The sequence below is a fragment of the Montipora capricornis genome, chromosome 8 (assembly GCF_036669925.1).
Source record: "Montipora capricornis isolate CH-2021 chromosome 8, ASM3666992v2, whole genome shotgun sequence".
Lineage (NCBI taxonomy): Eukaryota > Metazoa > Cnidaria > Anthozoa > Scleractinia > Acroporidae > Montipora > Montipora capricornis.
In genome coordinates, this window is record NC_090890.1 from 21187069 (window position 1) to 21213083 (window position 26015).

A 26015-nucleotide genomic window follows, 5' to 3' on the forward strand; every position below is an offset into this window, starting at 1 on the left:
ACAAACAAGAGTACTCATTGGACTTGGATTTAATTTATCAAAGGAGAATAAAAGTTCTTGATAAATGAACTCAGTCTCTAATTCTTGGTTTGCAGTCACGTAATTAGACGGCCACGCTGGTGTACAAAGCAAAAAGAAAATGTCGCTCGTGCTTTGCATAATAATAGAGCCATGTTCCCAAAAGACTTTTTCGCTATTGTTCAGTACACTAACAAGGCCGCCAATGACGTCAGGTGTAAGCCAAGGATACATGCTGATATACATGACAAAAACTTCTCCATTCTGATTAGCTAACGAAAATGCAGTTTTCAAGTAACACAGTGCAGAACTTGAGATGTAATTCAATGCAAAAAGACGAGACAAACCAAGAACTTTAATTGGTCAATGATCAAAGCCAGAAAGCCACAGATAGCGCAATTTTTGCGTGATTACGTGTATACGTGTGCGTTGCTTCTTCTAATTACGGCAGGCTTTCTCGATATTTTTTCATGCATATTATTCACTTTTACTGACCGAGGGCGACGGCCGTACTGAGGAATATTGGCCCGAGGTCGTGGCAGTACGGACCATGCGCAACGAGGTAAGCACAGAAACGACCGAGGGCCAGTATTCCCCAGTACGGGTCCGAACACGTGAAGTTAGTGAGTTGTTTATTATATGGAATTGTTTCTTTGACCGATCGGACACTTCTCCGCTTTGTGAATGTTCGTAATCGTCGTCTTCCGTCAGCGAACTTTGAAGAACAGTAATCTTTTACATTTACAACTAAATTCCGCTTGTTGTAATAGGACTGTTGTGATGAAAAAACTAAATTCCACTTTTTAAAACCTTTCTCTGTTTCGCTCAACCTGAATTTCCCGGGAGAGAGAAAAAATATGGAAACAGACCGTCTCCATGGTAATCGCCCGTACCGTGAAATTCCCACCGAAAACCAGCCAATCATAATGCTCCACTTGGCCTGAGAATTGCTTGCCACATTATAATAATAATAATCATAATAATAATAACAACAACAGCGACAGCAACAACAACAATAATAATAATAATAATAATAATAATAATAATAATAATGATAAATCACATGATTTTTCTAGTCAATGTTTAAAAAAAGCAACAAATTACTCTCGCCCGTCGACTTCGAAAACAATTACTCGTGCTTATTTATTCCAAATTTTACTCGAAATCATGTCAGGGGGATTACCTACTCTAAATCTTTCCTCATTAAGAATCACTCGAAAAAAATTGAAAATTATTGTTTGGGCGATCTTGTCGAAGAATAGTCCATTTTACAGTTGTGTGCTTAGTTACCAGGCCTATGAATGAAAGTGAGGCTGGAGTTGACCTTGTTTTGATAGAAACCTCACTGCTTTTCTTATGTAAATTGTTACTAATTAGCATGACAACATCATTAATATAAGAAAAGGAGGGAGGTCTGTATCATAACAAGGTCAACACCAGTATCACTTTCATTTAAAGGCCAGGTAACTAAGCACACAACAAAAAAGAGGTCTATTCGGAATTTAATAGATGCTCATGATGTTTTTTATATACTATAGATCGTTTTCACTGTCACGCAATAAAAAAATAAATCGAAAACCATCCAGTGGAAAAAGTCAAGAATTCGTGATGTTGTAGAAGATAAACGAAGAAGACACTTCTCCAAGTTTTAGGCCTGTGCGTTTAACCAAACTTCAGATATTCGTCGAAATGTTTCGCAGAAATTTACAGAGACCAGTATGAAAACGCCATGTTGGTGCACATCTGTGGTGCACCAATATGGGGGTGTCTACAAACCGATCTTTGGTCTTCGGTCTTCAGTCTTCGGTTTGTAGACACCCACCAATATGGCGGCCGGAAAATAGTGTCAACATCTGTTACTTACTTTGGCTATCTAGGCGAGTGATCATCTGTACTGAACAGACAGCTATTTACCTAAGCACTTTTCCTAATGCTTTAAATTCTAAAAAGGCTCAAAACCATGAGATAAATATATATTTCTCAATAAACTCGATCGTCGCCTCGTGTCACGCACCGCTATAACTCAGAAATTCAAAATACTCTGGTTTCCAAACGAAGCACGCTATTGAGCTTTAAAATTGCAAATGGATACAAATTTACTGCCTCTTATGCCTGATGAGGATAAAAACTTTCGTGGCTCTTTAGTTTTGGATTTTAGAAATTGATGACGTCACGTGAAAACGATCTATATATTAGTTGGATTTGGCTAAGGGCCAGTGGAATTTTAGGAACTTCCAAAACAGCACCCTTGCCAATTACTTCCTGTTCTCTTTCTTATTACTACTACTATTGTTATAATTTCCTAATCCGGAAAGAACTGTAAAATATTTCTTTCCAATATATATTAAGCTAAATTTATTCATCAAGATCCAGTACAGCAGCACCACTTCCTGGCTGCGTGGCAAATAAACTTTCTGACACCCTGCTGATCCTGTCTGGATCAGTGGCATAGTATCCATCACGAACTATTCTCAGAAAATCGTCGAGGACTGCTGCAGGTACAAGTGATACTGTGCAACCGCCCCATCCTGCGCCTGTGAGCCTAGAACCAACTGCTCCGGCCTGCCTGAAATGCAAAACCAGATTTCTACGTGATACAATTAAGCCACAAAAAAACGATTACACCTTTGATAATTAATCGCTCATTAAGCCTTCATAAATACATTTCACGATCATCAGTAAATCGCGTCTGAACTTAATTAAAGTCGAAATCTGGAACTCCCTTCATGTTAACCGGCGCGCACTTGTAAGAGGTCAAATTTCTGCTTAATGTACTCAGCCTTGAGGATGCTTATGTTAACGCCCAGTCATTGATCATTATTTTCGCCCCTTTAATTCATTCATCCACTTATTTTAATATTTATGAAACTATGCAACTTTTCTTTACAGTCTGTTTATTGTGTAATCGCAACACGTATTGTTAGGCTTCCTTTTGTCTTAATGTCGTGTGATGGTTTACCCTTATGTATGCCATTATACTACACGCCTCGATTAGCATTGCTATACCCGTGTAGTGCACATTGCAAAAACTTAATTTTTGAAAATAAACTTGAACTTGAACAATAAAAGGCTAATTTAAAATGGGAAGCTTGGTCATCAAGTTAATGGATAGAGGCATCATAACACACTTAGTCTATAGTATCTATGAAGTTTCTGACGAATGACTGGAAACAAAAATTAAATTGACAGGCTTTGGATTCTGTCTGAAATTTAGCCTGCGTGGCTGGCGGCTCTCTGTTGCGGAGCGCAAAGAGATTTCGAGAGGCGAAGCCGTGAGAAGGCTAGGGCCGAGGGGCCGCCTCAGACTTCACGCGCTTTTCGCCACTCAGAACAGAACAACCAGCAACGCAGGCTATCTGAAATTGTCATAACACGTTTTTGTTTTTAATTTTTCTTTCTATCTTTGCCTTTTCAAATAGGTGCCATGAGGGAGTACGAAAAAGCATGGAAGCATTTTGTATTACCTGCATAGGGCTACCAACTCATCAAGCTCTTCACAGCTGCATTCGTACATCTTACTGCAACTTTCGTGACTTTCATTCATAAGTCCCCCTAAAACCTACCCAAAACAAAAAAAAAATGTTGTTTATGCAGCCGGCATAATTGATCATACTGAAGAAACTCTTAAAAAATCACAGCATTAAAACGCTTACGAACCAACTGCAGACAAAACCCAATCGCTATCATAGCGGAATATGTAGATGTAGATGTAGATGTAGCGTTCACCGTCTTTGGTAATGACGTAACTCTTAATTCATGTGAGGATTTGGGGGAGAAAATGGGGTCAGACTTCAACTAAACATCAATCACCTCAGGTGTTCCAAGTAACTTTATTGTGCTTTCTGCCTTTCTTCATTTGGTTAACACATTGCGTCCTACGTATGAGATATTACTGTGTCTATCGCCAGGCGATTTGACTCGTCACTGGGGGAAACTTTATGAGTCATTGGGTTAAATAGGAAAATACCTCATTTATAACGGAAATAGAAGGTGTTGCGATAACGACAGTCCAGGCCATGACTGAAGCCAAGTTTGATTACTATCACTCTAACTGTTGAAGTCTTATACTTTCTTTAACAATTTTATAGTTTGATTGACAACTGCGTTAGCTCATCATTTTGAAACACCTTTAAAATAAGAGAAAAAAACCCACTGAGCCCACGATGTTCTATGCGCATGCTCCATTCAAACCACCAAAAGGATGATTTAACTCCACTGCGCTCTGTGAACAGTCCCGTGTTATTTGGGTTTCTCAAGTCTGTTGAATATTTGAAATTTTACTTTTAACACATGGGCTCAAAATCTCCAGGTTTGGACCATTCCTGTGTATAAACAAAGGTACTTAAGTTCTAAAATATTTTTTACATCAAAATTCTTTTCACCTGAATAGCATTAGCAGGTCTTTCCTGGCAAACAGTTTTGAATTTAAGGACTCTAGCAGCTTCAGAGTAGACGTGTTTAGCTCGGTCATAGAGTTTGAAGCTATGAACTCCTGCTGTTGAAGGACTCATGCATTGGCTTACAAAGTCATCTTCCTAATACGTAAAGACACAGGAACAGATATCAACTCACTTCTTTGCAATTACAAATAGAGAGGATTGAGAAAGGCCATTGAAATAGCTGAAAATAGGACCTTGACGCCCTTGGAGGGGGCCTGAATAGGAGTTTTTTTTAAATACTTATTACTGTTCACCACCAGAAAATCAAATTTCGATTTGATCATGCTTCAAAGAATCGGATAATGGCACCAGTAAGCAAGCTTACAGGTGATTTGCCATAAACTTGAAAAACGTCGGGCCGACTTTTTTGAAATTACCCAAATGCAATCCATTTCAAGTCCATCCTTTTGCTGTATTTCTTTTATGTTGTTCAACAGTTTTAAGTGGTTATTACGATGTTTCATTCTAGTATTTGTGCATTTTGGGTGTCATGAAATTACATCATTCTGTGTGGTGACATAGCCCCTTTAAATGTGTAAAACACGGTAGCTTATACAGTAGTACTGTACAGTTAACCCTGTGTGGCATTTAGCGTGACTGGTAGCCCAAAGGGTTCGCTGTCACGCAACTATTCACTTAATGTAACTGATACACGAGGCAACAAGCAGATAAATTATAATAAATACAATAATTACCTTATTACATGAAATTTTCGCGACAAGTTAATTTCGCGATTTTGCGAAATTCTTTTACTATGAATCACTTTAATTTCGCGATCTTTAGTAATACGCTATTTAAAGGTACGTAACTTATCCTTGAAGCAAATAGAACAACTTCAGTTACAATATGGTCAAGATTTACAACATGAGATGCAGCAACGGGTCTATATGAGAACAGTAACAAGTTCTAACAATTTCCACAAGAATTTTACACTTGTTCGTTAATTTTAGTCAATTGACCATGATCTCCATAGTCGTTTGTGTAAATTTCGGGATGGAAGCGGAATCATGAATTATGAATCATAGTTTAAAATCTTTTAAGAATCACGAATCTTTGTTCTAAAAAATCGGGAATAATTACTGACAACGACACTGAGGAAAGCTCAACAAAATACATGCCGCATGAGTTAATTACTTCCGATCCAGGGAATTTACAAAAACGCTTTTAATAATCATGAATCATTGAGGTAAAAAACAAGAAATGAAGTATACATTAAGGCCGGAATGATTTCGCCTCTATCCTCGATTGTTAAAATAATGTCTTGGTATGAAGACGTTGCAATTGCCTCAGAAGAGAAAAAAAATGATTTTGTCAACTTTTTGATGTTAGTGAATTCTTCCTTTCTTCATTATTAGATATTATAATGCAAAACAAAAATTGCTGATGTCTCTCAAAAAAGGCAGATCAGAAAAAAGCATGCTTGATATCTCTATCAGATGGTAACTTTATTAACTGTATAGAGAATTATGCTCACGTACCGACAGTCCAAAAAATTCGCACAGTTCTGTCTTTGTATAGGGCTCCGAGTGGAGTACAGCATCAACCATTTCTACCCTGTACGAAAAAAGAACTCAGCTTGCTTTTATTTCTTCTCAATACACTGGATTCCAATTCTGATCCATTCCACTAAGTAAATACAAACAATCATTATAAAGGATACTTGAACATATCATTCTTTTTGAGGAAATGTTACTGAAAGATCAACTCAGAGTATGGAGTAAAAATCGACGCTTCAGAAACAGGAACACTTAGCTGAAAGGCACAGCAACATTTTGATGAACCGCATGGTAGAAGTCCTCTGGTATATGCACTTTACCAGGCCCCTAGGGCCCAAACTTGAGTTGCTTCTATGGTGCCATGTACTGAATGTATTTTGCTTTTGGAACAACTTGGTGAAAGAGGGATATCTAGTACATACAGAAACTAGCCTCTTAAAGTACTTTGCCCTTACCTTTTTCACAAAATAATATATTGAAAGGTTCTACTTCTGAGTCCATTTTGTATTTTCAGAAAAGGACTGAATGTCATAATTATGACAAAAACTTACATTTCCTCCAAGGTGTTTTCATTTTCTTGTTGCACTTCACTTAAACGACGCACTTTCTTCCAATCGAGATTGCTGACTTTAGCCAATACCTGTTGATACGAGAAAATTGTTTAGCCATCGCTTCTGTTCTGTCATCACTATTTTAAACAATTTAGTCACTAAATTTGCTTTCGAATGGATTTCTTCAACTAATATCTCGGCTGTTAAAGTCCATGATTACCTTGTAATGACTTGGTAAGTCCAAAATAAATTTGGTTACTTTGCATCAAAGTTCACAGGGGTAAATGACCTGTTACAAGCCACCCCAATTTAAACATAGTTTTACAAAGGTTGGCGGCCAAATAAAATATTCTTCTGTTTCAAAGCTAATTAGCCTTTCTAGCCTCAATAAGACGAGCAAATTTCAAAAGAATATTTCCAAATGGTCTTGATAGTAGTAGACAAGTAAAGAATTTTAAGAAAACGACGAAACCTTTGAGTTTATAAAACATGTTTCGACAGAAACTTCTGCCATCCTCAGTTAGTCAGAATACAAAGCGGTGGAAGCTGAATTTACCATGAATAGAAAATGCTAATGTGAAAAATAGTAATAACGGAATGCACTATAGCAATGATTTAGATATCAAACTAGTTTTTTCTTCTTTTAAGATCGGCAACATGTTCGGCGTGAAAAACCCTATTCCTCCCTGGTGCCCTGGCTCGGGTTTCCAAGTTGACATGTGCAGGCTGTAATGCCTGTTACGTCGGCGAAACGGTCCGGCATTTTTCCACGCGTGTGTAGGAGCATTTAACCAGCGATAAGGCCTCTCTCATTTTCAAACACCACCAGTTTTTAACTTAAGATGAAAGAGGCTATTCATATTCAGAGAGAACAACCCTCTTTGAATCAACAATTACACCATATCAATCTTAAACTATCTTTTTCATTCCCACATTTTCACGCTATACTTCATTCCGTTGTTACTATTTTTCACATTAGCATTTTCTATTTATTATAAATTCAGCTTCCACGGCTTTGTATTCTGAATTGAGGATGGCAGAGGTTTGTGTCAAAATATGTTTATAAACTCAAAGGTTTCGTCGTTTTCTTAAAAAAGAAACTTTGTTTTTCTTTTAAAATGAGGGCAGTAGGTCTACAATCTAATTAACATAAATACAAAAGAAAGTATAAGTGGACGCCTTTTATAAAGTGGTCTATAGAGAACACTGTGAAAACGTGTCCAGTCTAAGGCCTTTAAGAACAAGATGCCTCTAAAATGTTACAAAACACTTATTTTCGTGGTTTTAAGATACGTTGAATCACTTCCTTCCCCAAAAGGAAATCTTCCACAAGTTTGGTATTAGCGATGCGCAAACAAATTTATAATATTGCACTTATGAAGGAAAGACGTGAAGGGTGTAATGTGGTCATTGCTTTCCATAACTGGAACAACCTGGCAAACCACTGTCTACAGCATAGCCTTTAGGCCTAATGTTAGCATCAGTAAAGGCAAAGGTCGGCAGTTTACACCCTGAAGCAATGACCACACCTTTGCTGCTAGACGACACTCGACCACTCTTGCATTAAAATGTGTCCCAGCAGTAACTGATTTATTCATCTCCACCTATAAAGAGGGCAAGATTGATGATTACTTCTGGCAAAGGAACCGTTACAACAAGTCAAAAGCAGAGCATAAAACTGAGTTATTTAACTTAGCGATAATTCAGTGAGCAAGAACAAACTTTTCATCAGACACAAATTTCGCTTTTAAAAACGTTTGTATCCAAAAATAAGAACACATTGTGACAAACCTTTATTTCCCTAAAGATTAAACAGGATATAATTACATTTGATGAATTAAAAAAGACAGAGAGGGCTGGCTACGTAGAATAACAACGAAGTTAAAAAGATAGGTAGCCAGTTTCGTACATATGTATTAATACAAATTTAGGTCGGCATACACACATACACACAAACAAACAAAGAAACAGAACACAAAGCACAAAATAAACACTTAAGGGATAATCACTTTACTTCATTACTAGGAGAATTTTAGAGCAGAAAAGAAATTATACCTAAGTAGCATTATGATCAATTTTACGAATCAAATACATGTAAATATGCAAGGACAAAAAATCTAGTATCTTTCAATATATTGATCCTTTTGTCTTTTCTTAAAAACAGATAAAGATGATGATGATTTTATGTTATCTTCAATAGTATTCAAAATAGACGGGCCTTAAAAGCGGATATTGAATTTACCATAGTTATTCCTAGCATAAGGAAGATATTAAGATTGTTTTAATGCAAGTCTGGTATTATGGTTATGAAGACTTGTCACTCTAGTAAAAAATGAATAGAATGTTGTAGGCAGAAGATGGTTATGAAATTTGTACATAAAAACATCAATATGAAATGTAACAAGATCATAAAACTTAATTACCCAAAATTACCCGAAGATATTTAAACAAAGGACTTGAATGGCTGTCAAGATGTCTCTGAAGGGTAGGGTGACCTCCCTGGCGAGTATCACATTATTACCAATGACACAGTTTCTCCTGCCGTACATCCACCCGTGGTGTACCAGTGGCTGTATGAAACCAAATCAAAGAGAAGCTTGAAGATGTGGTAACCACCAGTGTACTTTCACCCGTAACAGAACCAACCAAGTGGGTCTCCAGTTTGTTGGTCATTGTCAAGCCCAACAAGCTGCACAGAACTATGTCTTGACCTGCATGATTTGAACAAAGCCATCCATCGAGAGCATTACCAAAATGCCAACAGTGGAGGATGTCACGACCTCCCTATTGAAAGAAAAGAAGTTCACTGTCATAGATGCCAAGAATGGTTTTTGGCAGAAACGTCTTGACACTGAGTCTATATACAGCTACAAGACCACCTTTAATACGCCATTTGGTAGTTACATCATTCTGGAAAAGGATGCCATTTGGCATCTCTTCAGCACCAGAAGTCTGGCAACATTCAATGCATGGGTTTTTTGAAGACCTGGAAGGAGTGGGCATGATCACAGACAACTTCCTGATTGCTTGAAGTGCCATAGTCAAGGACGAATGTGATGCTTTGTCCAGAATCATCTTGGTGGCCTTATTTGGAGGACTTGGACAGAAGACATTAAAATTTTGTTGTTCTTATCACCTCAGGTAACACTGGCATATTCAAGTATAGGGATGACGTATGGCTTTCTAGCGTCAACAGGGAGCAGATGTTTGAGTCTCTCAAGGTCTCGCCATGGTATTCTAGACGTACTGATTGAGGATAATGGGTCCAAAATCCAACTATCAGGAGTTCAAGATTTTCTCCTGAGTGTCAATTTGAGCACCAAACATCTAGTCCAAGATATTCACAGTCGAATGGAATAGTGGAAAATGCAGTAAAACCCTGCCAAGGACTGCTCATGAAAGCGAAGGAAGACAAGAAAGACCCACTACAAGTGATCCTTGATTGGCACAACACCCCAAGTGAGAGATTCAGTACCTCACCAGTTCAGAGGCTAATGGGTTGACATGCACGAATGTTGCTAACAACAGCCAAAAAACTCCTCCGGTCAAACAGTGACATGAAGACCACAGCAAGTAATCTAGCAGCTAGAAAAAGATTGAAGCGTAGGCAATACAACAGAGGAATCAAGAACCTCACCCCCATAAAAGCAGGCAATGCTCTCTTTATGAAACTACCCGGGGAACCGAAATGGAGCTTAGGCCCCACCATAGGCTCTCTTGGCCGAGGGGCAAATGAAGTCGAGGTTGATGGACGGCGCCTCCATAAAAACTGCTGCCAGCTGCAGTCCACTCTGGAGCCATCACCAGAACCAAGCAGTCACACTGAAGTCTCACTGGTCTGTCAGTCTGAGAATGAAAGCAAATCACCTGTTGTACCAGAGTCCCTAACAGATCAGAGCCAGACAAAGCTTACCCCCGAGTTTGAAGGGAATGATGCAACGTCTGGGGCCAGCACAATCTGTCCTGGACAAGGCAGAGCCCATCCCAGCTTTCCAGCCCAGCCCCTACCTGGCTTGAAGATTACATGTATGACTTTTTAAGATTGAACACTTCAACTTTAACTTGAACTTTCCTTTAGTTTATAAGTAACAGCATTGGTTTTTCTTGTTTTTTTTTGAGACGTGATTAGTATGACCATAATCATGTGATCAGCAAGTCCCTCAATACCTCTTCATACAGTGTGAATACATTGTTCTCAACGTTCAAAGTTTCGTTGTTTTTTCAATACAGACCTGTGATTTATTGCCTACATAACTCAACATACATAATGCCGATGTTTAAAACATGTAAGTAGTATTTTTAAGCTTTAACAATTATTAATTTGAGTCAGATAATTCTGAGGCAATAACCGTTCTAGCCTTTAATGAACCATGCGTTACAAAAAAGTTACTCTTAATAATACTATTTTAAACATGGCTTTTAAGCCATTAAAATACCTGTAGGATGAGCACAGAGAGATACAGACATCACAATTTTGTGAAGTCGTATGATTTTTCAGTTACCAAAATGTTAGAATATCAACACCTATGTGTGGGTCTGTACACCTTAACCCCAGAAGAGTAATCTTCTGTGAAACCTTTGTTGCTTTGTTACTGAAGAGGGCCACATATATTTTTACTCTGACTGTCTGACGCCAGATGATTTCACTCATCATTATGAAAAACCTTAAGAGCCAAAGGGTTAACAACACTTTTGCCTCCTCAGCAGGACACTTACTCTAAGGCCAGGCAATCTTGCTAGTCAAAAGAAGAACTTCTAAACACATCAAAAAACGCTACAACACATACCAGGCTATTGGCTATTACAAACACAATGCCTTCCGGGAGAGTGACATCACTAGCTCTGATAGGGTCAAACTGAATGTGCTTTGCCTGATTTAAAAAAAAGTCAACAAAAAGGCTTTATGGTAATCAATCCAGTAGAAATTAAGTCACACTGACACAAAGACAACACTTGAAACTCTCGCCAAAAGATAAAAAACAACAACAACCAACAAACCTAAACTACAAAACCCAAAAAACTTACAGTTCCAGGTTCAGCCAAAAAGGAAATAGATTGGTCCATTCTGTGATCAAAAATCCACACAATATTTTTTGAGCAAAAAAACTACAGTAGAAGGCAGCATAATGATTTTATTGTACAGACTGTTTGCTGATATTTACTTGACTGTTATAAAAATTACAACTTTTCAAGACAGAAGGGTCAGAACCTTACCAATGTCCATAAATGCAAGTAATAATAGAGGTAGGCCCACTTTTAACAAAAATTATTATACCGGTAATCAATATGATTGTTCTGTGCTATCCAAGATTAGATATGGCATTAGAAATAATCATTGACAACAACAACCTCGTTACCAGGGTCTCTCTTCCCTGCCCTGGAGACCCTGGGAATGAGGTTGCATAGACAACTGTTCAATTTGTGATTTGCGACATTAATCTTGTCACCTTTATGTCAAGAGAGCTGTAATGTTGAAGATGAGCAAAAGAGAAATGGGTTGCTAGTTTTTTAAATCTTGGCTTGTATCTTGTTTCCTATTAATTTATTTTGGCAAAAATCTAGGCTACAACTGTAGATGAGAAACTTACCCTCCTCCTTCAGTTCCAATATACCTTTCACACTTGGTGCAAACTTCTGCCAGCTCATGCTGTTTACAGTACAGTGAAAACATACTGATCAGACATACACCAGAATTACATGTATGACATTTGAAAGCACTTTGAGCAGCTTGCAGCCATGCTTGTATCTTACCTTACTGAGTTTCAATCCATTTGCATACACTGTCGCCAGACCTGAACAGCAAACCAATGCAGAGGAACTGGACAAGCCTGCACTCTTTAACAACAACAACACCACCACAAATATTATTATTGCAAGAAAGTGTTGTAAAGATCTTTGTAAAATTCAATATTGACTCAAGTGGAAAAAGTTCAATGTAATAGACCTTTTTGCAGATACGGCAGCCATTTTGATTTCTATTGTTTCAACTACTTACTATGGGACGCCCAGGGGGCTAATACATATTAATTTTCCCCCTGAGCATCCCATAATGTCTTTCGAAACAATAAAAATCAAAATGGCCGCCGTATCGGTAAAAAGGTCTATTGGTACATGTATTTTTAACCCATTGACCCCTGGGAATGAGACTTCACAGATTTTACTAGTCTAAGATGTCTAATGCCAAACGATTTTACTCGTCAACTGGAGGCATCCTGGGGCACCTGAGAAGAGAATGCGTTAAATCCAAATAACTGGGCCAAGTTGTTCAAAAGGTGGATAACGCTATCCACCGAATAAATCACTATCCATTGGATAGCACAATTGGCTTTGCTAGTGTTTATCTACTGGATAGCGATTTATCTGGGTCGGGTTCCTGAAAGGTGTAATAACTCTATTCCAGGGATAAATGTGCCTTATTCCAGGCACATTTATCCCTGGAATATTGTTATTACACCTTTCAGGAACCGGCCCCTGGTGGATAGCACTATCCATCGTTTCAACAACTGGGGCCAGGTGTACATTTAATCTTTAATTTGGTAGTCTACAAAGAAATACTACGAAATGGCCAAATTACTAAATAACTAATTAGTTCACAAGTCATAGTATTTGACACTATGAGATTTACCATACATGTATTTATAATAGCTCATCACAAAAAGGAGATTTCTTACCTTAGGAACTGTGCCATCAACTACAAGATTTAAACCAACTGGAGATGAAATTGTCATGTGATCCACTAAACCCTGAAAGAATTAGTGTTCATTTCAATTTATTTCCTTTTATACTGGTAGTAATTTTAGATTAGTGAAGTGCACTTGACAGTTGCTTTGGAAGCAAAGGAGAAGGACAGGGAAAGAAAAAATCTTATTGAAGTATGAGGATACGAAGTTGCACTTCTTAAGACAGTTTCAATATTAATTTTAATGCCAAGTACTAGTCCTTTGACTCATGTGACAGGATTGAAATAATTATGTTGCTCTTACTTTAGCTAGACTCTGAAGTGTGATCTGTTTGATTTAAGAAGGTACAGTAAGTTGTGGTCAAAATACATACATGTAACCATGCATAGCTTCTGAGGAAACGATACAACGTAAATAGCACTCTTGGGAGGACATAATTTATGGTTAACTAGTAAAATACTAAATGCAGTGAGAATGATTGAGGAAAACACTAGGCTGATATGTTGATCATTTCCAAGTTCACTTCGATTTCTTTTTCACAGCAAGTTGAAAAGTGAATTGCTGTGTTTATTATAAGTTCTACTTTTTCTGTGAATAAAGTACAGTAAAGTAAAAATTCAGCTTGACAGTGGTCAATGCTAACTAACAACTTGATTCAGTGCACATCCTTCCATTTAAAATGTGCCTAAACTCAAATATTTTTTGTTCCTGCACAATAATGGAATATTGAATTTATCCATAATTAATTTATGATGTATACATGTACATGTACCTTGTAACCACAGAGGAAATAATGATACCATTCTTTTCCATCAATCTTATAATCTTCACAGCTCACACTGAAGTCCCTAGAAATTAAATCACCAGTTAATATTAGTAATCACTTAAACTCTTTCATGGCCATGGGTGACACTTACTCTGTCTTACTCTGTCTAATGCCAGAACTTCTCAGTAGACAGCTCTTAACGTTCACTCTATCTTTCTGCTATCACCCCCAACAGAAATGCCACACTGTATGACAGCATGTAATTTGAGGCAATATGAAAGAAGTGAAAATCTTAACCCATTGACTCCCAGGGGCTCCCCATTGATGAGTAAAATCGTCTGGCGTTAGACAAAGTAAAATACTATGTCTGGCCGGTTTCGGCCGGTTTGGATGCCAAAGGGTTAAGTTTGGCTAATGTTGTTAACATGATACCAAGCCTCATCAAGACTCCAACCTTCCTAAATGCATTTTTGCATACTCACCAATATGCCAAGGGCGTAACTAGGGGGGGAAAGGGGGGTCCCTGGGGTGCCCGTGACCCCCTCCCCCTTTGTAAGCCTTTTTTTAAAGAAAAAAACCTACAATATTCAGGTGGCGAAAACGCGACAATCTGGTGAGTACCCCCTGTTTGACACAGTGTGACCCCACCTTTGAAAAATCCTCGCTACGCCCATGTATGCCTACTAAAATTCAAATGTTTGTCGATGGTCACTCCTCGTAATTTAATTACCCAATTTTCATCTCTTTATTCTTATGCTTCGCCCCGAGACTCATTGACTGAAAGTTTTCATGATTACACATGAGTAGATTGTCCCTATACCAATTTGAAATACATGTATCCTTCCCCTTGTGGTTTACTCTCAACGTCTTTGATTATTTCCCCGAAGGTACATGCATAAGCTTGGTGATCATCCACATACATCATTACACTGCACTTATCATTTTGTATGTTATGCATAAGGTCAATTTTGGAAAATAGATGCAGTTAAATGCAATTTAATGGAGTTAACAACTACAGGAGCACAAGTTTTGCCCTCACGGTCAGCAGTTTGTTAGATATGCGCATATGCCAGGATTCTTCGTGTTCTTGGTCCATAGGGCATTGTAGCAGTTTTGTTGGCGTTTTAGTCAGCTTTTTCTGAGCGTTAGCATTTTCCTGAGCGTGGGAATTCCTTGGAGGCTGTCTCTAGATTGTTTTCTTGTTTTTTACTGCGAGTTTTTCTGCGAGCGTGTCTTCCACTGGGTGTTTCAAATGACTCATGTTCCGGGGCATTGATGCTCAATGTTGGATTCTGATCAACCTTCGTCTTCGGCTCCATCTTCAGGTACAAACTCATTATTGACTCCTGGAGTTCCAGTGACCACGGCTCCTACTTTCACCCTCTCACAGCAGGATATTACTCAGGCCTTTTCACAGGCTTTAGGCGATTCGTTACCTCAGATTTTGGTGGCTTTGCAAAGTCACTCCACGTCTTCTGGCTCAACGACACATGTCTCAGACATCCAACCTCCACTTTGCGAGGCAGTTGTTAACCCACATTAAAGGACCAAAATTAGACCCTTGAGGGCATCCCCTTTGTGCTTTCTGCCAATCACTCATGGTATCTGTTCCTGTTAAAAGGTGGGCCTTTAAAGACTTGTTAAAGTAGTATTCTGTTACAAGCATTATTTCTGTGAATTCCCGTATGTTGTGAAGACTGAGATAACAATGTAAAATGCTGTGTTAAAGACCAAAAACCAAAATGTAATCCACTGATTGATATCCCGATTTTCCAATTCACTTACCGAAAGCTGTTGTATGTATTACAAAGGCTCAGCATTTTATTTTTATTTTTTCCCACTGCTATCACAATATCCTGTTCAACTGCCATGGGTAGCACACCATATCCACAGTAGTCAATATGTTCGCCTAGAATTAACGTAAATACAACTTAGAAATGAAAATAAACCACTTATAAAATGTAAATAAAAAGCCTGATTGACTTACTGTTAACCTTTTAACCCATTAACTCCTGAATTGCCCCCATTGAAGAGTAAAATCGTCTGGCATTAAAGTAAAATCCAACAAGTCTCACTCCTAGGGGTCAATGGGTTAATATTAACCCAATGACACCTCAAATGCCCTAGGATGACTCCAGTTGATGAGTAAAATCATCTGGCGTTAGACGGAGTAAAATCTGTTAAGACACACTCCCAGAAGTCAATGGGTTAACTAAAGATTCTCTCGACAAAACTGGAAGTGGATAAATATTCAAGTCAGTATTACTGATAATTTAGAGAATCCACTCTGTCTGCTTCCTTTTCACATACACACATAGGCATGCGCTGTATCAACTAACTGCAGAGTTTGACTTACCAATGATATTCACTCTCCCAGGGGCTCTGGCACAGAACTCTGGATCACAGCCATACTTTCTTTTAAAAGTTTCTTTAATTTTCTTGTACCTTCAAAAGAGTGCAGACATTGATCTACCCTTAATTTGCTGCAAAATGAAGTAATTTCCCATTTAATAAAATAGAAAAGATATCACCTGAGGACTCCTGTTTAGTTAACTTAATGAATGCTGCTTCTAAGAACTTGTAAGCAGTTTCCAAACACCATTTTTCAGGATATGGGTATTTGCCAAAAAGGCTTTTAAATTAGACAAGGAATCTGCAAAATATAATTCATCAATCCATTCCCTCCTGAGAATTGGGGTACTTAGGGTGTGAATGGATTTAAAGCGATTTGATCAGAACTTAAAATTACAGCTGTAGGATAAAAATTGGATACACCAGAAAAGGTGACATTAATGGAATATATTAAGCATGGAAGAGCTGAGGATTCAATGGCCAAATTGATGTGTGGATTACCAACCTTCTCCTGCTTGAAAAAGTCAAGATAGCAAGTTAAAATTTCAGTGGCAAACAAAGGCTATGTGAGGATCAGTATGGCCCCATGATTCTCCTGTTCCTTCCTCTGGTCAAACACGAAGACCAGTTTCAAGAACCCATAGGTGTATGGGCCCCCCTTTCCTAAATTTTGTGCAACTCACATTTTTTGGGCAGCAAGAGAAATTTGGGGAAAGCCAGTTTTCAAGAAATTTCCATGTTTTTTTTTTTTTCATGTGCGGGGATAAGGCTACACGTACATGACTGTTTCTGAAATGCTGGAGACAATACACGAGAATGATCTTTTTAACCAATTGACTCCCAGGGGTTCCCCCTTGGACGTCAAAGGGTTAAGCTAACATGTTTCCAGTCAGAGTTTTTGAATGTGGCACATATCCTGGCAGTGACACCTGTTACATCGTGTTTTGCAGAACGATCATTCAACTGTTGTTGCGCAGATTCAAAACTTACCTCCACAGCACCATGGGGCAACAACACGTAGTAACATTGGACGTAATAACATTGAAAGGGCGTAATTTCATGCCAACTCTGTAGTCGACAGTGACATGGGTCGTATCATTGATATCTTCGGCTGTCAAAATGGAAGAGACAGCTATTTCTTTTAACATGTTTTATGAGCTATCTTTTTAGTTTATTTTATTATTAATTATTAAGCTTCACCAGAATGAAATGAAAAATTTAAAAATGAAGTACCGGGTTACTGGTGGGGACACCACAACAGTGGGCCCTGAACTACAAGACACTAGTGCTTAAAAGACTAAAATAATCTACAATAACTCAGCATGAAACAAATAGCAACAGGCGGTGCGGCTGGAAAGACTGTGTGCACAGTTACATTTGAGGCAAACAGTTTTCCAGAATCTAGGGTCCTCAGGGTCATAAGACATCACAAGAGCACTAGAGTAGTAACTGTGTCCAGAGAAGTGCCTTGAGTTCATTTAGACTAATTTGTTTCTTCCTTAAGTGTGTGGACAGAACATTCCAAGTTCTAGAGGCCCGATTAAAAAATGAGCGCTGGTACGTTATGGTCTTAAATTTCGGAGGGCGGAAAGCTACAATAGCACATTTCAATCCCTGGTGGAGGATCTAGTTACACATACAGGAACTAAAGGAGTTGGAAGGACTTTGCTGGGTGTTCCTCACCTCCGATCTGGTAGAGGTAGGTGATAGGCTGTGTCTTACTGGTGATGCACAGACATTTGAACTTTCTGTGGTTGAAAGGAAGACCACTGAAGATTGACCAGGCATCGAGGGAGTTGTCAAACTGAAGGAGAGCAGTGTCAGCTCTAGTGTTGATGCGATGAAAGATCTTAGTGTTGTCAGCAAAACATGCGACTCCAGAGCTCTTCAATACTGTCTACATCAGGCAAGTGATTAACAAACATGAGAAAAAGGATCAGTCCAGGGATGCTGCCTTGGGAAACTCCAGAAGTTAGAGGCTTCTCCGAGGAAGTTGGTCTGAGAATGGTAACTCATTGATGACGTCCCTTAAGGTACGACCTGAGCCAATCAAGCTCTCATGACACATTCATATAATTATAAGAATTCATAATTATGCGAGATGTTTTGGCCAAATGGTTCACCCCACCTTCTTGCCCCAATTGCCCGTACGCTTATGCAAGAACTTATGCTTATGTGGTGGTCCCAAGATAATGACTCAGATATGTATATATAGTCCAAGTCCTTACCATTTAGAGAATACCTGTGCCTGATAGGTAGTTTCTTTCTTGTTACGAGAAGAATTTCACATTTTTCCTATTTACCGGTAAGTTGAATTAGTGAGGCTTCACACCAATTGCTTTTTAATAGATTCCAAATCCTTCTGAAATAGATCGCAGTCATGTCTTGTCTGTACATGTATCTCGTGATGTAGGACACTGTCATCAGCAAAAAGGTCAATGTCACATGCAAAACTTGATCGAATATCATTAATAACTATCAAGAACAAAAGCGGACCCAAAATACTTCCCTGAGGAGCCCCAGAAGTAGCCTCTAACTAGTTGGATGCCTGACCTTCAATCACCACTCTCTGTCTATGTCCACATACAAAGTTCTTAATCCAGTAAAATAGCTGACCCTTTATACCATGTTTCGACAGGAGATGTGGATGCAATACCCTATCAAAGGCCTTAGCAAAGTCCAGGAAGGCAATGTCTATGGATCCATCCTTTTCTAGGGTAGAAAACCAGAGTTCTAGTACATGTAGCTGAGTGACACATGAACGGGACTTATGAACACCATGCTGATTATCACATTTGAAGCAAATTGAGATTGTTGAGACGGTTTAATCATGTGCCTGTGTACAAAACACTCAACAATTTTCATGGCAACACTTGTCAAAGGGACAGGTCTGTAGTTTTCTGCAGATGAACGCGCACCAGACTTACATATCGGGACAATGTTTGCAACTTTCCAGTCACCAGGAAGACTACCAGTACTCAGTGAACAATTAAATACCAAGGCAAGAGACGGTGCGAGTTGGCAAGCAAATTCCCTCAGAACCATGGGAGAGATGTTATCTGGACCAGTTGATTTACTAGTGTCTACTGTAGATCAGCTAGAACTTTAGCCACTTGATCCTTCCAGCACCAAAAATTACGTACGACATGATCAGTGAAAATTAAACACAGATTGAAAAAATAAACTGAAGACATAAGCTTTAGATTCAGGTGAATAACCTTGAAGACCATTATATTCAATGCTACTCGGCACAGTACACTTGACAAACCCCACTTAACAAAAGACCAAAATTTTTTGGGATTAGAACTTAACAAGTCAGTTAGATTATTTACATAATGATGATAGGCCACGCATAATTTATCTTTGACTTTATTGTTTACCTTTTTCTACGTAGACTAATGATCAGCATTCCCAGGTGATTTACATTAATTTTGTAGCCTTGGACCAAAGGCAATGCTTTTTGTGAATTAATTTCTTTTAAACTCATCGCCAATGGATGAGCTTGGAGATGGTGCCTGCCAAAGTGGGCGGCGATTCCGGGGCGAGCAAAGAGCCTTGAGCCACAGGCCATGAGCAGAGCACACAGGCCTCCACAGCAACTCTGCGAGCGGCCACCACCCACCAGGCACCGTCACACTGACCGAGTCAGTGGAGACACTTACCAACCCTATACTTACCACATCCACCAATGCGGGAGGGAAGGGAAGGGGGAAGATGCGGAACAACTGAACGCTTGCTGCTTGAAACAAACAGCACCTCACACAGCAGAAATGACCAGCACATGCGATTAGAGAAAACCCTGTATGTCACCGCAATGCGCATGATCCCCTGACCACCGCTGACCAGAATCGGCTTGATTTTAACTTAGCCTAAATTACATTTAGCCACATTTAAACTCATCGCCAATGGATGAGCTTGGAGATGGTGCCTGCCAAAGTGGGCGGCGATTCCGGGGTGAGCAACGAGCCTTGAGCCACAGGCCATGAGCAGAGCACACAGGCCTTCACAGCAACTCTGCGAGCGGCCACCACCCAAAGACCACCCCAAGTGTGCTTGGAAGGCGAAGGGGCTGCGAACAGAGATGACATGGAACCTGAGCCACCACCCAAACTCACACAAGCACCCACCCCCAGTTCCCCAAGACGCGACACTGGACGACACTTACCCGAGTACCGTGAAGCTGATCATGTGGGGTCCGCTAACTGAGGCAAGGTGAAAAGGAGGCACTAAAGCAAGGTCTGCCCCAGATCTTCCGGCCGCGAGGCATGAAGAAGGTTCTGCCTGATGTAGGAACTGAACCCGGGAACTGCCCTGGACTTCCCGATTGATTAAAGGAGTCCTGGCCAGACAGCGCAGGCAGGCGCAAGCAAGCCGCAAGTGACCCTGAGAAACTGAGGAGGACAGGTCCGCGTGATTTCCTGCGATCTGCACGATTTCCCGCGTGTACCCGGGTCACGAGCCAACTGAGCCAGCAGCGAGATGAGAAGAGAGTGAAGCCAATGACTCGGATGGAGTGCGAATGTACAAATGGTAAGCAGAACTACACCAACGATCCAAGGACTGAATAAGGTGATCAGGGACGCCATTGCAAGCTGCCACCGTGACCACACCAATGCGAAAACTGTGACTGGAGAAATTGCCCAACTCACCTGCTCCAGCTAGGATTTCTCTGAGACGAGCAGTGAGGACAGCGCGAGTTAGGGGCCGACCATCCTGGAAAAGAAAGAGAGGGCCACCCGAGTTTCCTCTCTCTGCCAAGTAGACCAAAACAGCTTGAAGGGCGCACAGAGGGAAGCGTCCCCTGCCAATGTGGACAAAGCAGCCTTTCTGAAAAAGGTCAGTCTTGGAGGCTTTAATCCACACTCGCATGCAGGAAGGATTGGCGTCAGAGTCTACCGAAATGTCACCAACACTTAAGTGGAGTGCCGGGGTGAAACTAGCCAAATTAGGAACAGCAAATTCAGCAGATCGGAGGAAGCCGAAATATGCTAGGTTGCAAGCAGCCCAAAACATGCAGTGGTCAAAAATAGATAAATCTAAAGACCTAAAGATGATCATCAAAATGTGATCCGTAATTGGAAGGTGCTGAGCTTCAGGGGAACCTTGGGCCTGTTTGATTCCTTGAAAAACCCGCTGCAAATGTAGACAGTTGACCAGAGGGTCTGGGAAGCCTTCTTCGATATGCAGAGCACGAACCGCTGAAAGGTAAACTTTGATCGAAGAGTGCTGAACCGATCCAGCCAGGAAAGTGGCAAAGAGACACAACGTCCATGGATTCATCGGTGGGGCACGGAGAGCCACTGGGATGCAACTTGCCCAATTGCGCACAGAAGTTAATGAACTTCCTCTGGCCAGATGCGTAAGAGTAAGATCTCCAAGAGGAGTCAGCCAAACCGTGGGCTAACAGGAACTGGCACTGCTGCTCTAATGAGAGCTGATCAATAGGAATGGACACTGGAAGCAACTGAGCCTGGGGTGCTAACCTCCGGAACTCCTGCCAATGAAAGCGGGACAAAGCGTCAGCAATGCAATTATGAACCCCGGGAACATGTTGAGAGGCAAAGGAGAAATTGAAACGCGCTGCAGAGGCGAGAAGATGGCAAAGCAGGCGCATTGACAGGGGAATCCTGGAAGTTCTAGAGTTGAGGATATAAACCACTGCCTCGTTGTCGGTGCGAAACAGAACATGGCACCTGACGAAGTGAGGCCCCAAACGTGAGCAGCAATGACGATCAGGAACAACTCTTTATAGGCGATAGAGTGAGAGGCTTGAGAAGAAACCCATGCACAGCTGAACCACTCCCCATTGAAGTAGGCACCAAAGCCAAGGGAACCGGATGAGTCCGATGTAACTTCGAGATCAGGGGAGGCCGACATGCCGGGAAACAACCAAAAATAGACGCCATGCCAAGAGGACAAAAACTGAAGCCACCACTGAAGATTCAGATGAAATTCAGAATTCAGGCAGATCGGGTGGTCCCGTTTACGAAAACACTGAAGCAGATTGATCATACGACGCAGGAAGGTACGACTGGGCCACACGACCTTGGCGGCATGATGTAAGTGGCCAATGAGGGACTCCAGTTCGCGCCGGATACACCAGCGTCGATTCCGCCATGACTGCAGCAGCGCCTGTAAAGCAAAGAGCTTGTCCAAAGGGAGACAGGCCACCTGAGCCACTGAGTCTAACTCAATGCCCAAAACAACTAAACATCTGGACGGACCAATGCACTTATCTGGGTGGAGTGGAAGTCCTAAGGAGCGGCAAACAGCTATGGAAGTGGCTAAGTTCTCAGCACATTGGTTAGTATCCGGCGGTCCTGCGGTAATAAAATCGTCTAAATAATGTAACAGCGCAGAAACATTGTGTGTACAGTATGTAGGAGAATCCACTCCACCATGTCAGCCACAGAATTGAAAATATATGGAGCTGAGCGGAGGCCAAATGGTAACGCTAAATCAACATAATAGTGCTTCCACCATCTCATACCCAGGAGATATCGATCAGATGAATGGACAGCTACGTTGCGGTATGCTGCCTCAACATCGAATTTAGCAATCAGGGCACCTAAGCCATAGCTTGAGATCATACGAATGATCTGATCAACCGTGATGTATTGCATGGTAAACTCATCAGGGTCAATTCCATCATTAACACTTATCCCACCGGGGGATGACAGGTCCACTATGAGCCTCCACTTGCCTGGTTGCCCCTTTTTGGGGATAACTCCAAAGCTGCCAACATGCAAGTGAGGGAAAGGTGGGGAGGAAAAAGGTCCTGCAACCCTCGCAAGGGAGACCTCGTTAGCAAAGTAGTGGTCAATGACCTCGGAGTGTTGATTAGCAGAGGCCTGGTTTGACTTGGCTGGCTTCAATTTCTTGGAATGCTGAAATCCCAGGCGAAAGCCATTCCTGAGGCCGTCCAAGACAAAGGCGACTAGATGTTGGTCCGGATGTTGGGACAACTTGGCAGCGAACACTTCAGGCTTTAGAGGGCTAACCACGGACACCGGGGGCAAGGGGTTGGAGACTGGAAGGAAACAGAATGAGAGATGGTAATTCCCCTCCAACGGCCCTTCCCCCCCCCCCCCCCCCCCTTCCCTGAACTAAGGGCAGATAGGACTGAAAAACAGCAAACACAGCAACGTTGGAGAAATGTTTAATTCAACAAGCCCAGAGCACAACAGGGGCAAGCAAACAGTGACAATTCTAATAATAAAACTGAACAATCAATAAAGCATGCAGTATAAAGAAGTCTGCCTGCCATAAGGTGAAAACTCAATACAAAAAAGACATGAACTAGAACGAAACGAAAGGCCACGACTAAGGCACGAGAAAAACCTACAAAAAACAAACAAGTTAAGAGCCACTGCTAAGCTGTTGTTGGTTTGCCAGGCGGTCATAACGGCGAAGACAACAGGAAGACGGAAGAAGCGGAACAACTGAACGCTTGCTGCTTGAAACAAACAGCACCTCACACAGCAGAAACGACCAGCATGTGCGATTCGAGAAAACCCCGTATGTCACCTCAATGCGCATGATTCCCTGACCACCGCTGACCAGCATTGGCTTGATTTTAACTTGGCCTAAATTACATTTAGCCACATTAAAAACTAGCATTTAACCAAAGAATGTTCCATTTGGATGAAATAAAATGAGATGGAATATTTCGATCAACTGCCTCGAAAAAAAAATCTTCCACGATGACCAGATGCCTTTAATGTTAGTAAATAATAATTTTAGTGAAGTCTTCCTTCAGACCATTACAATCAGCGTTCTTATAAGTGTAAACAAGTCAATTTGGGCTATTGCGAGGTTTAAGCGATTTGACTTTAAGATCAAATTTGATTGAGTCGCCGTCAGAATCCCCCAAATTTTCAGAGACACATAACGGAGTGTTTAGTTCGGGTTTATTTGACAGAATAAGGTCCAACATGTTGCTACCACGAGTTGGTTCATAAATTATATAAAGCAATCCTAATTTTGTCATCAACTTCTATAATCATTTTCTATGTTTCCTTGCCTATACATTTAGATGTAATATTAATTTTATAAACCTTAGGATCTTGTAATTAATTTTTGCATGTCTAACTCTTGTATTGGGAGTAATTAAATAAATGAATAAATAATGACAAATTCCTGCCATTTGCCTGCACCCCAAATGAAAGCAAGGCTCCAGAAGCTGACCATGTTCACAGTGCATAGCTCAATAGGTAGAGCACTAAGCCACTAACAGGTACAAAACGCAGGTCACAGGTCATTGCTTTACCAATACAGAAAGAATGCTTAATACTCATTAAAGCCAACCTTAGTCCTAATTAGGCCTAAACAAAAGTTTTTATGCCTAATGTAACAGCATTGGTAAACGGTTAGGGCTGTTTCTGTATTGGTAAAACAATGACTTGTGACTTGTGACTTGTGACCTGTGTTTTGCACCTTCCCCACTCATAGCTGTGTTGATCAATGTAAAACTCTAATTTATGATTTGAACCCCCCCCCCCTCCCCCCAACCCTCTAACCCCATAGAGTAGGTCTGTCAAAATACAACTGGTAGGAATCTTTTTTCAAAGGCACTGGTCTATGGTGGCCGAGAGTGGCCATTAAATTCAAAAATCGATTTCCAAAAGTAACAATTCTAAACTGAAAGTCGATTGCTAAAGTGAAAACTTTAAATTCAAACTCACTAACTGCAAAAGCCATTTCCATAATTGGCAGTTGCGAAAATGCAGTTCTCAATTCTTAGTTTCCACTTTGACCACCCCCCCCCCCTCCCCAAACTTTTTTCAGTTTTTTAATTTTTTAAAACGAAACTAGTAAGCAGCAAACAGCAACTGATCTTGTTAACTTTGTTTATTATCCGACCGGTTTCGTCTGATCAAACAGACTTTATCAGGGATTCTGACAACATGTCTAAAGGCAACTAGTTTTATACATGAAGTGATAGTACAAAAGCATGTTCCAGTAAGGATGTGAACAGCAAGACACCCATAAGAATTACACGCAGGATGTAACGTAAATCCTGCGTAGAAAAGGTGTAAAGTTTAATTTTGGGGCTCACGATTTAACGTTAAGGTTGAATTTAAAGTTTTCACTTTAGCAATCGACTTTCAGTTTAGAATTGTTACTTTTGGAAATCGATTTTTGATTTGAGTTCTCACTTTTAATGGCCACTCTCGGCCACCGTACTGGTCAACAAAATATGGAAAAAGATTCTTCCAAGGAGTTCCGAAAATAATCTTAGACGTAGAAATCTAACTCACCCATACACCTCTAGGTTGGATCAAAAGGAACCTCCCCAACAAGATATCTTCTAAAGCCATAAGTTGATCAATCAATTATTCGGGAAAAAATATAGTCTCAAAATAAGAAAAACTTAAGTTAAAACCCGCAATTTTACATAATTAAGATTTTTATAAAGGTGATACTGATAAGAGCCTCAGTAAATCCTCAAATGTTGAAGGTACCCGATGACGTGGGGGCCGGAAATGGCAAACAGACCTCCACGAAAATAATTTACCTTTTTTCATTAAAACATCCCAAGTCGTTTGCACATTATATAGAAAAGTTAAATTCATACCTTAGAGATGCTTGGTCAGTGGATGCAAAATAGATTTTCTCTAAAGAATGAAAGACTGGCGGAGTTCCGTCCGCCATGTTCCACAATCCAGCTTGGAAACACTGGAGAGAAAACATGACAGCTTAATCATTTAGGT

At 40.3% G+C, this 26015-nt stretch overlaps 1 protein-coding gene across 3 annotated transcripts; it reads right to left on the reverse strand.

The window, feature by feature from the left end:
- Positions 1–13: 13 nt before the first annotated feature.
- LOC138059504 (N-acetylgalactosamine kinase-like) lies at positions 14–26010 on the reverse strand. 3 transcript variants are annotated; one of them, XM_068905149.1, is made up of 15 exons: positions 25880–26010; positions 16307–16395; positions 15736–15859; positions 13957–14032; positions 13176–13247; positions 12256–12339; positions 12093–12151; positions 11530–11569; positions 11292–11375; positions 8034–8108; positions 6505–6593; positions 5936–6011; positions 4401–4553; positions 3483–3577; positions 14–2584 (listed from the first exon to the last, which is right to left on the reverse strand). In XM_068905149.1, exons 1-15 carry the CDS (start codon positions 25993–25995, stop codon positions 2374–2376), a joined length of 1443 nt encoding a protein of 480 aa, XP_068761250.1. In that variant the 5' UTR covers positions 25996–26010; the 3' UTR covers positions 14–2373. The 3 variants fall into 3 exon arrangements, with proteins under 3 accessions (XP_068761250.1, XP_068761251.1, XP_068761252.1); XM_068905150.1 differs by having other exon boundaries at positions 16307–16433; positions 25880–25977; XM_068905151.1 differs by lacking the exon at positions 25880–26010 and adding an exon at positions 25563–25618.
- Positions 26011–26015: the final 5 nt, after the last annotated feature.

Bases quoted from the DNA above. Each gene is read 5' to 3' on its own strand.
- LOC138059504 (XM_068905149.1), bottom strand. From the start codon at position 25,995: ATGTTTTCTCTCCAGTGTTTCCAAGCTGGATTGTGGAACATGGCGGAC. The intron at 8,109-11,291 runs GTATGTGTTGTA...CCCTCTTTATAG, and splicing joins TTGTAATAGCCAATAGCCTG to GTGGAGATGAATAAATCAGT. The intron at 6,594-8,033 runs GTGTGGTCATTG...TCGTATCAACAG, and splicing joins AGTGTCGTCTAGCAGCAAAG to GTATTGGCTAAAGTCAGCAA.